We start from the raw sequence: 15,078 nt of genomic DNA on the forward strand, positions 1-15,078 counted from the left end.
CACTGTTGGCAATACAGAAATGTTCAGCCTGCAGCCCCTGAGCACCTAAACTCTGACAACAGTTTGACCAGTTATGTTGCGTCATGCTCTCAGTGTGATATAGTCTAGTAACAGCAAGGTGTGATGGATGTTTTTCTTTTATTTAACGGAACATAAAGAGAATGCATTGCATAGCACGTACATTGTTCTCCACTGTCTGAGCAGTGTTCGAGGCAAGTATGGGTCAAAGTTCACCCTTGCACAGATTATTTCTACTCCTTTAAAACCCAAATTCTCAATAAATAAATCGGTTGGGTGTTTTAAAAAAAAAAAATAAAAAAATCATGCAGGAGCCTTTGGTAAAATAGCAGGGTACAAAGTTGGGTGTCACAGCCTCGAATCCCGACTCTTCTATAAAAGAGACACTTGATCACAGTAAAGAGAAAAACAAATAACAGCATCAGGAACTGAAAGCATCGCAAACAAGGCAGAAGTAGTACCTACACTGTTTCAAGTTTCACGATAAAGGCACACACCATTGTAATAATGACTGACATAACAGTCTTTGGTAATACTGCACTCAAGTGCTGCTGCTAAAACAGCTGGAACAGAAAAACAATAAAAATATCAAATTCATATAAAAGTGAAAAAAAGACCTACATAGAAAAGATAATGTGGTGTGTCAACAAGTTAAACGGATCCAACATTTAAACACTTACATTCATTTTCTCGTCGGTACTACAGCGACCTAAGGTCGACTTTTCTCCATCTCAGTGCCAAACAGAATATTACTGCAGATTGCTATCTGGCTATCAAATGCATTGCACCTCCCCAAATGAGCAGGTCCTTTTCCTACTATATGAATAACTCATATTTCTTCATTTGTTGAAATGAACATTTCTGAAATTAAAAGTTCTTTAAAAAAAACAAACAAACACTAAAACAAAACCAAATTATTCAAACTGGGAAAAAAGAACAAAAGACAAGTGCTCAAACCTAAAGTTGAGGAATGTGCATACTTTGGAGTCATAAAAAGAAAAACATTAAACTAAGACTGGACTCCAGCAGCTCGGCATTCCCTTTTTCTCTGCTCCGCCTCCGTCCATAGGCCAAACGCTTCAACGTCATTTTCACTCTCAACATTCACTTGCTCTCAAAAGCGAAACCTCACCGAAGCCTCAGCGTTCCTTCAGAACACTCGATTGCATAAATGTCCCGCAACGTTGTGACTGTACTTCACTTCAGTCACACTTTTAACTAAATATACATCCATGAAATGATTGTGATATTTAACAAAAACAATTATGTACCGGAACATTATATACAGCCAGTTTTTTTTTTTTTTTAAGTGTCTGTGGGGATCAGAAGTTGAAAAGACTGATAAAGTCTTGCGGGGAGAGGGACACAGTGCAGCTCTCTGGGTTGTTTGCTGTGCACGGGTGGTTTGTGTCCTGAATCGAGAAACAAAAGACACACAACAATTAATTATAAAAGATTTACGTTTCACCACTCAACTGCAACTTCATCAACAGTGACAGTTTAGTTTCATTTCCATTTTGATCAAGTGCAGCTCTTGTACCTTCCAGAACAGGATGTGGCAGTGTGTGCAGAGGTGCAGGGTGTCGCTGTATTGCTCCCTGACTGGATAGCAGCGGCACAGCTTAAAGTACATTTTTTTCCACTCCAGGTGACCTTTATCTGACACGATCAGGCGCTTACGGATCTAAAGAAGAAGAAAGCAGACTTTAAAGATAGAAACCCCCAGAGAGAAAAATAACCACTTTATTAAGGGCTTCTTTTGATCATATCTCTTGGGCTGTGTTCACCACACACACACACACACACACAGCACAGAATTTTCTAATTGAAAAAACTCCATCCATTAATTCTAAGTCAGACTAAAACCGACCCCCTCTGACCTGTTGAAAAGCTTTACTGTAACCTTCGGTTTTTAGGTTTGACTCCATCTTATCAATAGATTCCAGTGGCCTCACAATTCTCAGTGTAATTTATCAGAGATGATTTCAATTGTCCTTATAAAGTAGTATTTATCGCTCTGATTAAGTACGCATCAGTTTCTACATGCCTGTCTGTCTGTGAAGTGATACTGGCAGAGTCTCCTCCAGAGCAGGCAGTCCTCCGTGAGGCCCCCCAGCTCAGGACACACTTGGCCCAGACTGACCAGGTCCCTGCCGTCCGGGAGGCGCTGCATGATGTTCAACTGCAAGCTGGCCGGCAGGTCCGTCAGAGTCATGCCTGTAGACGTGGGCTTGAATGAGAGAGGCGACAAAAGAAGTAATGAATACCAAAAAAAAAAAAAAGGTGGAAAAAAAAATCCAATTTGTACATCTTGAACGCTTGATTGTGTTGAAACGCTTACCCGGTTGATCTGGATGTTGTCCAGCTGTTGCTGCCACTGCATGATGTTCTCCATGCGGTGCACCCACGTGTTGATGTTGCCCACCAGGACAGACTTGCCCATGTCCTGAACGAGAGTGCACAGTGAGACGTACAGGGTCTGCAGCAGCTCTTTGATGGGACGCACGTTCTGCTGGTCATCAAGGACTGGCAGAAAAAAAAAAAAAGTGAAGAGTTAGTCATCGTATTAACTGATCAAAGTTAACGTAACTTTAAAACCATTTTTACAAAACGATTAGCAATTATCAGGCAATCTGCCAAGCAGGTAAATATTTATTGCGAATCCTCAAGAAAAACTCAGTATTAATCTAAATGTTTTGGAGTGGTTGTACTTTCTGACCATTATGTTTATAATGTTTGGCAAAAAGGTTTCAATGCGACACCTAAACAACCTGAATCTGTGTTTAGCAGAGGGAACATTTGGTTTACACTGTGGCCCGGAGAGCGGTCTGGTGACTGTCAGTGTTTTTCACTTCTGTGCTTTTGAAGCATTAAATTCAATCCCAGTCCTCTGACGTGTTCAGAGCTCGTTTCCTCACGAGTCGGTGCAAACAACGGACAACGATATTATTTTATGTACTTTTTTTTTGTGTCGAGAAATTTCAAAGAATGTACAACACTGTTCTTGAAACGGATGCCTTATCGCTGCACGTGCCAGAGAAAATAAAAGTACTGAGAAGTGAACTTGACGAACAGATGTTTTGAAGAAAAAAAAAAAAAAAAAAAGCGGGAGAAGAGCGACAAGGCTCACCTTTCTGTACCACCCTCTCCAGAATATTCATGTAATTTTTCTGCGCCACTCCACTGAGCGAGGGGAGCTGGGACTTGGCGATAAGCTCCAGGAGCTGGAGCAGAAAAAGAAAAGAGACAGAAAGAAAGAAACACAACATAAATTTCAGCCCGTCTGCCACCAAGACTTTCTGTTCCAGTCCCTCATTACTAAATGTTTGTTATGCTGCTTTCTTACAAAGGCACTGGCACTCTTAATGATGAATGCAGACTAAAGACATGCGGAGATCTTCCACCTGGTCATTACTCTCGCCTGGAGCTGAAACCAGCGAGCATGCAACGGCGTTCTTTGGTCTTGGGGGGGTTGCTTCAAAAGGTGCTGGAAAGGAGCCCAGCTGACACAAACAAGCTTTTAATCATTCGACTCCTGATCGTCCCTTCATGTGAATGAGTAGAATCATTTGACAGTGTGTGTGTACGTGTATGTGTGTGTGTGTGTGTGTGTACACAGTTGTTGCCTTTGGCCAGTGGGCAAACATTGGGTTTCAAAGGTGGTATGGCTGGCATGTCACAGATGCTGTCACGTCATGGAGAAACTCAAGCGCCCCACTTGGTCCTAATATGCAACCTTTGTCACATCAACATATTGTGTGGTATTTTCTGGTAAGCTAGTGAAGACAGTCCCAGGTACGCTATAAAAGGTGCATAAAAGTGTCTATTAATAATTAATCTGAGGAAACTGCTTCATGGAATATGCTTACACAGGCTCCTGGAAACCGCTCGTACAGTAGGTACGCATCCAGATAAATCCTACATTAAAAAGGTGATGAGTTAGGGGTCCTAATAATAGCCAACTTTGAACTAAATTACTTTTCTCCTTCATCCCAATCCTTCCCGTCAGCTTTGCCACTTTTAAGCTTCTTCGCTCCCTCCTGACTGCGTCCCCCCCCCCCCCCCCCCCCCAATTCATTCCAGCTCTATTCCTAAAACCTAATCCCATGCCCTCTTTTTAGCTGCTCATCATGTGTTCCTCTCTTTGTAGAGCAGCGGGGCAGAACAATGTGCATTTCCGCATCTACTTTTAGCCTCTGCTCTTCACAGCTTTGACGTGCAGCTCATACTTTTCCACAAACTGAATTAGAGTACGGTATCTACTTGTTATGATATGAAAGCCCTGCTTTAAAAAAATAAAAAATAATAATTTCAGAGTTACTGAAGGCCTCTCCTTGAAGTAACCTCCATCCGTGTTCTCAGAGAAAAGACAGGACCACTAGTCCTTTTGTGGAAGAATTTGATCTGTGTAACTGAGACAGAGTTAAATGAAGCCGCAAATGCCATCAGACACAACCAGTGAAGAGCAGTGACCTAGGACACCGTGTCCAGACTAGACGCTAGTGTTACAAGGCAGTATTGTTCTTTGGGCTTACCACACTACGCTGCACCCGGTAGTCACAGCCATGGGCCAAAAGGCCAATCCTAAACTCTAACAGAGATGGCAACAAGCAGCCAAATACCTATGGAAAGGGATTTCACTCATAGTCCGCGTTGATTTTAGGAGGATATCTATTCTGAAGTTGTTTGCCTGCACCGTGTTTATGGGTGTGGGAAGGTACATAAAAACAAAGCAATCATAACATGTGATCATCGTACTACCAAAATAGAAAGCTGGTTTGTGTCCACCTGACAAGGCCTGAAATTAACGTGAAATTAGCTTACGCAAGAAAGTGAAAGACATTCAAGACAAAAGTGTGCCACTGGACGGATGAGAGAAAGGCTTAATGTCAATGTGACTGTGTAACAGTGTTTGTGTCTGTTTGAGGGGGTCTGAATCACCTGACAACCACCCGGTCTAGTTTCATAAACCCCTGTCGGGTGGTCAAACCTCATCGCACAGCTGTCACACCCCCTCCTCACACACACACACACACACACACACACACATCTTCAGCACAGGGGAACACAACCACATGTAGCTGTGGGCTCACATGGGAGAACATGTGGGACGGAAGAACTTTATCTCATATCTACTAGTGTTTTCACTTGATTGATTATCTCCTCCCTCAAATCTTTAACAGGCGAGCAACTGTATTTACTGACTTCTACATTTCTCCCTGTTGCTTCCATCTCGTAATAATGAGGTATAAGAGATGTGTTGTATGTGAAGGAGTCTAGAAAATGTGAAGTGACAACATTGCTGGATAATTCTACTTAATAGAAAACTACTAGAAAAATAAACCGGGACACTATTATAATAAATAAATAAATTGTCCATTCTCAAATTAGTCAACCAACACACCTAGTACGTTATATGTATAGATCATTTTAAAAGAACACTATATTGTAGGACAAATGTATTCATTAGTACATGTGATGTGGCATTTGTTTTTCGTATAATTTTCTACAAATATTCAAAAACAAAAGAATTTTTTTAACTACAAATGTGATTTTTGGCTCTTAAAATAGTATTTTATTGAGCAATGTGACTTAAGGATATTTGGTTACCTTCATCTATGTTTTATTGGCATCGTTGCCATTTACTACACCTGCAGAATACTACATCTTTGTGGCACTTGATATCAGTAAATGCACTTCCCTAGGTAGATTTGTATTATTGTTTTGGTTTTATGTGAATTCAGAGATGACAGAGTGCTTTTACAATCACATTACCACAAACACACACACTCCCTGGGTGAGTATCATCACCACTGCGAGCCCCCTTGTCTGCAAAGTTTTGATAAGAGTCTGACAGAAGCAAACACACCCTCTTGACCTCAACCCCACTCCTGCCACAAACAAACTATTAACAACCACAGAGAAAGACGGCCAAAAGGAACAGTACAAAACAAAGAAAGAGATGAGGACTCACTCTGACAACGTAATTAAATCGCCTGGCGTCCTTGATGGCGCTGCAGAAATCCAAGCGGTTGAAGGCCTCTCCCAGCGTACAATATCCGTGGCGCTGGGGGGAATTTAATTATCAGGGTATTAGATTGCAATCCTCGCCAGGAGTATAGGGTTTTTCCTCAGCATGTTTACATTAGCAACGGTGATATGAAAAGTTGATGCGGAGCTAAATGAGTTGCTTTGTTACCTCCTTGGTGCTTCCTTTATGAACATAAATCCACTTTTCCTTGTGGAAATCTGAGAGGAAGCAGAGAGTTTGTCAGTAACCTGGCCTCATTATGCTGCCCAAATGTATTGTGCCAAAATGCACACAAAACATAAATAAGACACGATTTCAGAGTGTGAAGATAATTCTAAGAACATTAGTAGGAAGAGAATGTACCATGAGATTGTCATGGGGAGTTTCTGATGGGGACATAAACATTGCTTGTGTAGAAGAGTAAGATGTTATTCTCTGCATGCCTGAGTAATACTTCGGCATGTGCTCCTTGTACTGACTCACATGGGGCCTTGGTGTTGTTGTTCATCAGGTCTTTTTTCCTCTTCTTGGCAGCCATGTCATAGCTGAGCGAGAGCAGCAGGTTCTCCTTGTTGAAACATTGCTCCTCCTCCACTTTGCAGAAGCTGGAAAAACACAAGGATGATATATTTTTTTTAAAGGCCACCAATCCAACAAGTGGATGCAGCACTTTTCTTTAGACATCAAAACAAAAAGGGATCAAACATATTTCTAAGTGATTTTGCTGTAACTACATCCTCAGGTCGCGTTTGAGTGAAAGTTCCTCCTGTTTGAGGAGTCTGGTCATGCTGGAGAATGGACACACTCTACAGAGGGTTCTTAATCCTCTCACTTGTTGTGAGGTTATTAATAGCTCAGTGATTAGCCTGGAAAAGAAGCAAGGCCACCACAAAAACAAAAGGCACAGAGGGTAAAGGGGGGGTGGGAAACATGAAGGTGCAGGCCTGCAGTCTGTCTGTCTGGACTGGAATCAAAACACTTCCTCCTTCTTCAAAGCAGAAAAGTAAAGTGTGTGTGTGTGTGTGTGTGACAGTTGCGCAATCACACATTGTCTTGGCTAAACACCAACCTCTCTATGGAGCCATCATCGTTTTTCTCGTCGGAAGTGGTCTTTTTCCATCCTTCTTCGGTTTTCACCCAACTCTGACCCGGTGACCTCCAGTCCTGTCCGAGAAAAGGCATCCTGCCTCGATGACAACGGCTCGAATAAATAAACTGTGATCAGACGATCCCGTTCGGGTTGATGTGCGTCCTTTTCCTCTACGCGTTTTTTCTCCCTTTGCGTTTCTTCTCCTGTGTTGCCATTGCGCAGCTCCTCTTTATATCCTCCGAGACAGAACCCGGAAACACGCGAGATCCGCCCACTCTGGAAACTTCCCCGCAACACGTGGCTTTGTTTATCAACTTCAGCGTTGCAAAACCTCCTTGGACAGAGGAGCAGAGGAATCAAGCCTGCAGAGACGGAGACAAAGGACTCTACTGAGAGTCGATAGAAACATCCTGACAGGGTGAATCTCTTAGCGAGCCAGACGTTTCCTTTTTAAGTTGAAACTCCTTTGAAGACTGTTATGTAACTGTGGCCAGAGCTGAAGAGTACAACTACTCCAGTGTCTCTATGAAAAAAGTACTTGTTGTGATAGACTTCCTGGGTTATCTGGCTGAGTGATGAGAACATTTTAAGATTTAGATAGATGGATGGATGGATGGATGGATGGAAAGATACATAGATACTCTGTTCATCCCCTAAATGCAACCATTCATCAACTCATGAAAACTACCACTCTTTCACTCAGCTTCAGTACAGAAGTATTTCAATGGTCGTGAAATAAAGAAAAACAATTTAATTAAATATGCGCATAAGAATTGATGAGAAATCAGGTTGAAATGTGGTTTTAAAGGCTGGCAGATGAGCAATCAATCTGTAGCTTATTGTTGATACAACTTTGGATGCACACACTTTGAGAACAAACTCATCATTAGTGTAGAAAAAGTGCTGTGCCCCAGTTTATCTTCTCAGCATTGACTTTGTGTGTTTGTAAACTAGAAATAGGGGAAGAAGAAAAAAACATTCCAGCTCAAAGCACTGTGGTGGCAAAGTCCCCTCATTCTTAGTCACTCGTGGTATTATAAATAGATGGAGTTGTCCTTTAGATTCCTCCCGAGTATTATGTTGCACTGTGAATTGTGTAGGTGTGTGTGCTTGTCTGTACACGTGTGTGCGCATGTGTGCAGAGGTGGTTTACCACTGGATTTCTTTTTCCCAAAAAAACAGCAACAACTGATCCATGAAGGCTGGGTGAGGGTATGTTGTTGATTTTGGACTGTGTTGTGGAAGATCAGGGTAACTAATCCTGCCCAGGCCAGTGGGTCAGATCCTATCAGCTTAATTAAACATGGGACATATTTACACACTCATCTGTCACCAACAAGTTTATAGCTCACGTCTGTTTGTTGATGGCTTCGATATCAGCTCCCATGTAATGTAAGCATATGTCTATTCTGCTGGGAAGGGGGGGGGGGGGGGGGGGTGTTTCTGTGTTTGAGCATTCTGTGATTTACATCAGCATTAATTAAAAATGGTAATAAAAGTGATCAATATGAAGATTGATGTATTGTTCATGCTAATGGCATGAAGATACTGCTCTACCTTTGAGCGATCCTCCCACAATGCAAATCTGTCAGCGTCATTATCAAAAAGCTGCAAAAGTGACAGTGTAAGTGAACATGTGTGTCTACGTACAAGAGAATAAAGATCTACTGTGTGTGCTTTGAAGAAATGAGAAAAGCAAGATGGAAACTTGAGAGGATTTCTTAGCTCTCATATTTCAATGCATGCTATACAATCAGCAAAACATGTCAGCAGCCACACGTGATACAAAACGAGTGTGCCCTCCTTCCAAGAAACCATAGGCCAGCGTTTCAGCCGTACAGTGCATGTGTAGGGACACATCCGGGCCCCAGCAGCATTACCAGTCATGCAGATCCGTCTGCTGTGGTTTCTGTGCTGCATACTCACCACTGATGGTTCAACAACACTCCTCACTTACTTCCTAGTTTTCTTCACTTTCACTTTGATGCCTTTCGGTCACATTGACTTACAGTATGGTTTGATTCATACATACTTTTATCCAAACTAATAATCATTTTACACTCCGTATGGCTTTCCCACTGGGTAAACCAGAAGGAATAAGCAGCTGACATTCAGCAAAGATGCTATTTTAGTGTTCAGTTTCTTGAGTTCATGGTCATCATTGCACTGTGCAGCAGCTTCATTGCACAAGATGTGGAAACAGGTGTGTCTGTGGCCTCATGTCTGGGGTTTGAATGCAATACCCTGATCCATGCAAAAGGTCAGAGAGCTCTGCACATGCTCTGCCTGTTAAAGTCTGTCAACAAGAAGACGCATCACATGAGCACACGGAGCAGATTTTGTTCAATTACATGAATGTTCATGATTCACAGTTTCTACAGAAGTAACACGCTGAAGTAGTTTAATGTTGGGTGATAACAGTGCAGCTGTGTGGGACTTGGAGTTTAAGAATGTGTGTGGGATGCAGGGATATATAATAATGTTTATATTGCCGCAAGTTCCCTAAGTCCAGCTAAATCTATTCTTAGAGTAGACTGAATTACTGATTGAAACGGAAAGTCCCAACAAGTGTTCGGTCAGTTGGTGACTGACTGACTGACTGAGAAGGAAGCAATGACCTAAGGCTACGCGTAGTTTCGTCAGTGAATGACCCAGAAATATGGTTTATCATGATAAGTCATACTTTCTGAACTCTCAAGGTGGCTGCTGTTGTCAGTGTTGGTTTTTCATCTTATCAAGAGCACCCAGACTGAAAGTTCGCAGTAATTATAGATGGATTGTCATGGAAATTCAAAAGACATGCATGATCCCCTAAAAGACCAAACCTGCTGACTCCAGTCGTCCACCCGCACTTTAAATTCAACAAAAACAGCAGATTATGATGTTTATTTTCATTATAAATATCTCAGTCGCTCATCCATCTTCCATATTGTTTCTATCCGGTTTAGGGGCCGTGGAGTCGATTCCTCAGCAAAACACAGCGAGACACCGGAACTCGACTCAAACCAGGGCTTTTCTCGTCGTGAGTGAAGAGCACTGACCACTACACCACCAAGTCCAGCTCAGCTATTCATGCCATCACAAAACTTTCTATCGATACGCACATTCCAACAGTGATGTATTTTCAGTGATTTTGTGATGACCTGTCATCTTGTGGCCGTGTTTCACTCTATGGAGCATATTTTAGCAAGCCCACATCTATATCTATAATGCATGTGGAATCTCAGCCAGCTGACGCTGCTGTTGAGCTGAAAGCAGGCTTTCAAAGTATTTCTCTTTCTGCTATTTGAATCAGCATACTATCTAGATATGTTTGGGGCTTTTTGTAAACTCAGCAGTTTGCAGTGTGTAATCCTCAGTTTTAAAGGTTTTTCTGGCACATGGATGTTTGAGACGTGACTTCAAAAGAAGTTTTAAAAGTAGGATTTTTTCCTCGTGCCTCTCTCCATCATGTCTGTTTTTGTTGTGATGTTGTGACCAGACACAGCAGCTGCTTAGTCCTACAAAAACCTTCACCGTGAGCATGCACATATTCACACACACCACACACACACACGCACACGCACACACACCCACACACACTCATACACCTGTTGCTGCTCTTCCTGGATGGGTTTCATCACTCACTCAGATGCTCTGTTGTGAAATCTCGCTCATCAGTTTCACTGTCTCGCTTTCTATGCTCCCCTCACATCTGCCAGCTCACACAGCAACCAAGCGGGCAGCATGCCTCACGTGGTGTAACGTTTGCCCTCTTGTTTGTGTCTCAAAATAACATCAGATCACCTGTAGTTTTTTCCAGTCCCCCACCTTCTTCACCCTCTCCACCCTCTGTCCCCTGAGCTCCATTCGCTGGCTGCACACAGCCAAAGCATCTGACCCTGTGACTTGTGGTTTCAAAGAAGTGTACAAATATTCCCATGTAATCCTGCCTGCCTGGTCACATTGTTTACTCCACATGAAAGGCTGACTCTGGGTCCATTGATGAATGAAATTCTGTAATCACTTTAACCTCCTTTAATCGCTGCTTTGAAAAAAAGAAGAAAAAAACTTTTGATTCCCAGCAGAAGTCCGATCTGAAGCTTCTCCGATTTTAATAGGTTTTTTTTGGTTGCTTGTTTATTGTTCGTTTTTTTAATTCCTACAATTTGTACTCCTGGGACAGCTTCAAACAAATCAAAAATGGAAAAAGCTTCTATTGACAACATCACTGCATGTCGAGGACAAGAACCTGTCAGGACATGTAGCGGTCTTGTGTAGACGGGAGTGCGAGCGAGGTCAAAGAGACACATGATGAGACTCTGAGGACAAGTGTGCTGCTCACATTGCATTTATCATCAACTGAATAAGCGCTGCTGTGACAGACTATACCAGCAGTTAGAAACAGAAAGAGAAACCACGTGCATATATTGGGGTTTTTATTGTCAAAATGTATAAAACTAAATATAAAAACAAGAATGAGCTGAATTTTCAGTGCATAATTCATTCCTAACGAATAGATGTCATTTTCCAAGACGTAAACATAGATTTCAGAATGCATTGCAAAAGTACTGCTAAACATCATGCTAAATATATATATATATATATATATTGCTCATGGTTGTAGCATGGTTGTAGCAAAAGCAAAAATGATCCTTGTGCTATTTAATTTGCGTTAAAATCAAGTATTTGCCAACACTGCTAACACCGTCATCATTCTTTAAAGCAACAGACGATAATCCAGAAGTTCACATCAGACTCATCAGCCCTTTCAGCTGTGACCTGAACTTTGGTTTGACTCGCACCAAACAGTGCGCAGCTCCAAGGATTTAAACATGACAAGTTGAACTCTTGTGATTTAGAGCTGGCTTAAAATAGCTCCTTTTCCCTTTGTGCAGGCAGACAGGTTAAGAACAGCTGGGCTGTGCAACATATTGCTTGTTTTTACAGCTTTGGACGTTAGCTCAACCAGACAAAACTGATTCTTTGATTGGAAAGAAAAACAGAGAACTTCTAATTACTCCCATATTTAGATTACTTGAGGTATGCTTACAAATCAAGTGTTTTTAAATTGTTCACACACTCAAAATTAGCAAAATCCCTTCACGTCAACCCCTTAAAGGAATAGTACAATTTTTAAATCCAAAGATTTCAAACTGATTAAACAAAAAATAATTAACCAGACTCTTATTGCTTTAGATTTCTAAAATGTCTGGAATAAATTCTATCTCCATTACTTGTGCTACAGTTTTCCTTATTTCTGCGAGATACATGTCAGAGTCAGGCAGCCGTGGTTAAACAGTTTAAAAGGCAGATTCCCATTCGTCATCCAAGCATCCTTTTTCGGGTCATAGTACTCTAAAGTGTCCGAGTCCTCGATGACGTCATGGCAATTGATATAACGTCCACCCGTGATGTAGATTTTGTTGTTGAGAACAGTGGCAGAGTGGTGCATCTTCCTCTCCTTCATGTTGGCACATTTGCTGAACTGGTTGGCCTTCGTGTCATAGGCAATCACTCGCCGGGTGTATCCTGTGACAGCAAAGATATTAATATGAGACAGGCAGCACGTGTGGCTGAGGCAGAATGCGGTCACGTACTTCTATCTAATTGAGATTAATTTCAATAGTAATTAGACAACAAAAGTAATTCACTTGCCTTCCACTGTTATGATTTGATTAGTTCAGATTATTATTCTTAAACAAATCAATAAACAATAAGAAATAAACCCACAGAGTTTGTATTTATCATAGTTTCCATCCAAAATCTAATCACTGCAAATGCACATCGTGTTCATCTACCTCCAATGATGTAGATTTTTTCATCCATAACGACGGCGGGAGCAGACACGTTTTTCACGAGTCTGTTCTCCATCGTGAACCACATGTTCCTGGCAATGTGATACACCTACAGGAAATGAGCAGGGAGCAGAGGGGAATGAATGGGTGGGAATAAACAGGATGATAAAAGACATTAATCAGACAATTGAAATAGAGATGCAGAACTCAGTGTTACCTGTATGATTCTGACAGGGCTCTGCATTGCGTCCTCTCCTCCGAACACATAGATCCTCTGGTTTGTAGCGGCCACTGCAGGATGCACTACGGCCTCAGGCATAGGGGACATCGACTCCCACTGGTTGAACATGCTGTTGTACCTGACAATGATATAGAGGAAAGGTGTTCATGTGCATTGTCACAACACATTACTTTACCACCAGCAGTATCTCACAGAGAATTGTTCCATTTACCTCTCTACACTGTCTGTCAGTTGTCTGTCATGTCTAAATCCACCCAGGACGAAAATATAGTGCAGGTAGGAGACGCTTTGGTGGGCAAAGCGCGGCTCCAGCAGGGGCTCTGATGTCCGCCACTGATTGGTCTTGAGGGACAAAGTGTAGACAGTCCTACTGACTTTACTGCACTTTGTACCTGTGTTCAGGCCTCCAATGACATACAGAATGCTGTGAAGGGAGACATAGGAGGCTTTGTAGAGACGAACGGGCACTTTGGCGAGCGGCTGCCACTTCTGGCTCTTTTCATCGAAGATTAAGGCATCCCTCGAGGTCTGCTCGTTATTCTTTCGCCCTCCTATGACCACCAAATTATCATGGTAGGTGTACCGCCTTGGTGCCGCCCACAGACATTTGAATTCCATCAGCGTGTCTTCAAGCAATTTTGTGCTGACAGAAAACATGAGTCGTCTCACAGAATCGATGAGCTCGGTACAGAGCGTGGAGGACTGGATCAGTGGGTTGCTTGCTATGAACTGGAAGAGGTATGTGGGATGTACATATCGAAGGCGAACCTTCTTAAAAAGTTCACTGATGGATCCTCGTCTGGATAAGAGATCATGATGGATCCAAGAAACGGCTGCCTCGAAGACCTGCTCCTCCCCTGCACAGAGACCGTCTTCCTCCAAGTATCCCATGAGGTCCGGTAAGGAGAGCTCATGGAGGTCCTCTGATGCCGACACGTCACAGAAGCTCTCCATAGCCATCTCTTTTGCTTTGCTTCTCAAACTGTCACAATTCATGATGTCAGAAAGTCTTATCATGCTCAAACAATTGTCTGGGCTCAGCTGCTCCTGCAGAAAACTTGAGCAGGCCTCAAAAATGCGTCCATACTGCAACATGGACGCCGCCTGCATCAGGGGTAGCACAATGTCCATGCTGATGCTGATGAGTCCGGTGTAAACATAGTCAATGATGCGACTCAGAATGGCCGACGTGATTCCCTTCAAGTCGATCTTGGTCTGCTGTCTCTCGATGAAGCTGTGGCAGAACATGGCTCTGAAATATGGACTGCTGGAGACCAGGACGTTGCGGTGGCAGGCGATCTCTGTGTTTTCTGAACACAGCAGCACATCAGTCAGGATTTTCTCCTGTCGCAGTGTGTTGAGCTGCAGGAGCAGGTTGGAGGACTGCTCTTTGTCTTTGTAGTTGAAGACCTCAATGGCTGGTCGATCCATGCTGAGGAAAGACCGAAATGTTACAATCACACCATTTGAATTTTCAGGCTTTGTCTCAGCAAGACTGTTTTCATTTGATTTCTTTTTTTATATATATATGGAAAACAAACCTTTTAAGGCTTTGATTGCTTTTTCATTATCAAGTCAGTATCTTCACTAAGATTGTTTGCATAATCAGAAAGAATCACACTTTGATTCATAGGAAATCAAGCTGTAACTATTCACACAAAGCTGAGCAGTGAGAGGATTCAGCGACACTATAAACCAGATGGATTATCATCCAGTCAGATAGTGGGAAAAACATTTCCACCCATCTAGATGCATATAGAATTTTGCCTTTGGAAGTTTAACCAAAAGTCACAGTTCATTTGTTTTGTATATTAAAAGCCAATCTGTTTAGCTTATTACTGTAGCATTAACATAGTGCTCTTATGGACTTGTATCTTTGCCTGAGGCACATAAGCCTAATACAGCACTGCCGAGTGCACAG

General features: G+C 42.3%; 2 protein-coding genes across 2 annotated transcripts; both read right to left on the reverse strand.

The window, feature by feature from the left end:
• Positions 1-119: 119 nt before the first annotated feature.
• On the reverse strand, positions 120-7,603 carry fbxo32 (F-box protein 32). The gene is made up of 9 exons (XM_080471844.1): positions 7,119-7,603; positions 6,533-6,654; positions 6,218-6,267; positions 5,993-6,085; positions 3,149-3,242; positions 2,360-2,544; positions 2,066-2,248; positions 1,559-1,702; positions 120-1,430 (listed from the first exon to the last, which is right to left on the reverse strand). Exons 1-9 carry the CDS (start codon positions 7,229-7,231, stop codon positions 1,341-1,343), a joined length of 1,074 nt encoding a protein of 357 aa, XP_080327970.1. The 5' UTR covers positions 7,232-7,603; the 3' UTR covers positions 120-1,340.
• A 4,221-nt stretch (positions 7,604-11,824) lies between these two features.
• Positions 11,825-14,588, reverse strand: klhl38b (kelch-like family member 38b; the record flags this gene model as incomplete). The annotated part of the gene is made up of 4 exons (XM_080471667.1): positions 11,825-12,650; positions 12,920-13,025; positions 13,134-13,275; positions 13,369-14,588. The coding sequence occupies 4 exons, from the start codon at positions 14,586-14,588 to the stop codon at positions 12,373-12,375; spliced, it is 1,746 nt and encodes a 581-aa protein (XP_080327793.1). The 3' UTR covers positions 11,825-12,372.
• Between the last annotated feature and the right edge of the window lie 490 nt (positions 14,589-15,078).

This window comes from Lipophrys pholis, assembly GCF_963383615.2.
Source record: "Lipophrys pholis genome assembly, chromosome: 9".
In the NCBI taxonomy this organism is placed as follows: domain Eukaryota; kingdom Metazoa; phylum Chordata; class Actinopteri; order Blenniiformes; family Blenniidae; genus Lipophrys; species Lipophrys pholis.

Bases quoted from the DNA above. Each gene is read 5' to 3' on its own strand.
- fbxo32 (XM_080471844.1), bottom strand. From the start codon at position 7,231: ATGCCTTTTCTCGGACAGGACTGGAGGTCACCGGGTCAGAGTTGGGTG. The intron at 3,243-5,992 runs GTGAGTCCTCAT...TTTCTGCTCCAG, and splicing joins GATTTAATTACGTTGTCAGA to CTCCTGGAGCTTATCGCCAA. The intron at 1,703-2,065 runs GCATGTAGAAAC...CTTCTTCTTTAG, and splicing joins ATCACTTCACAGACAGACAG to ATCCGTAAGCGCCTGATCGT.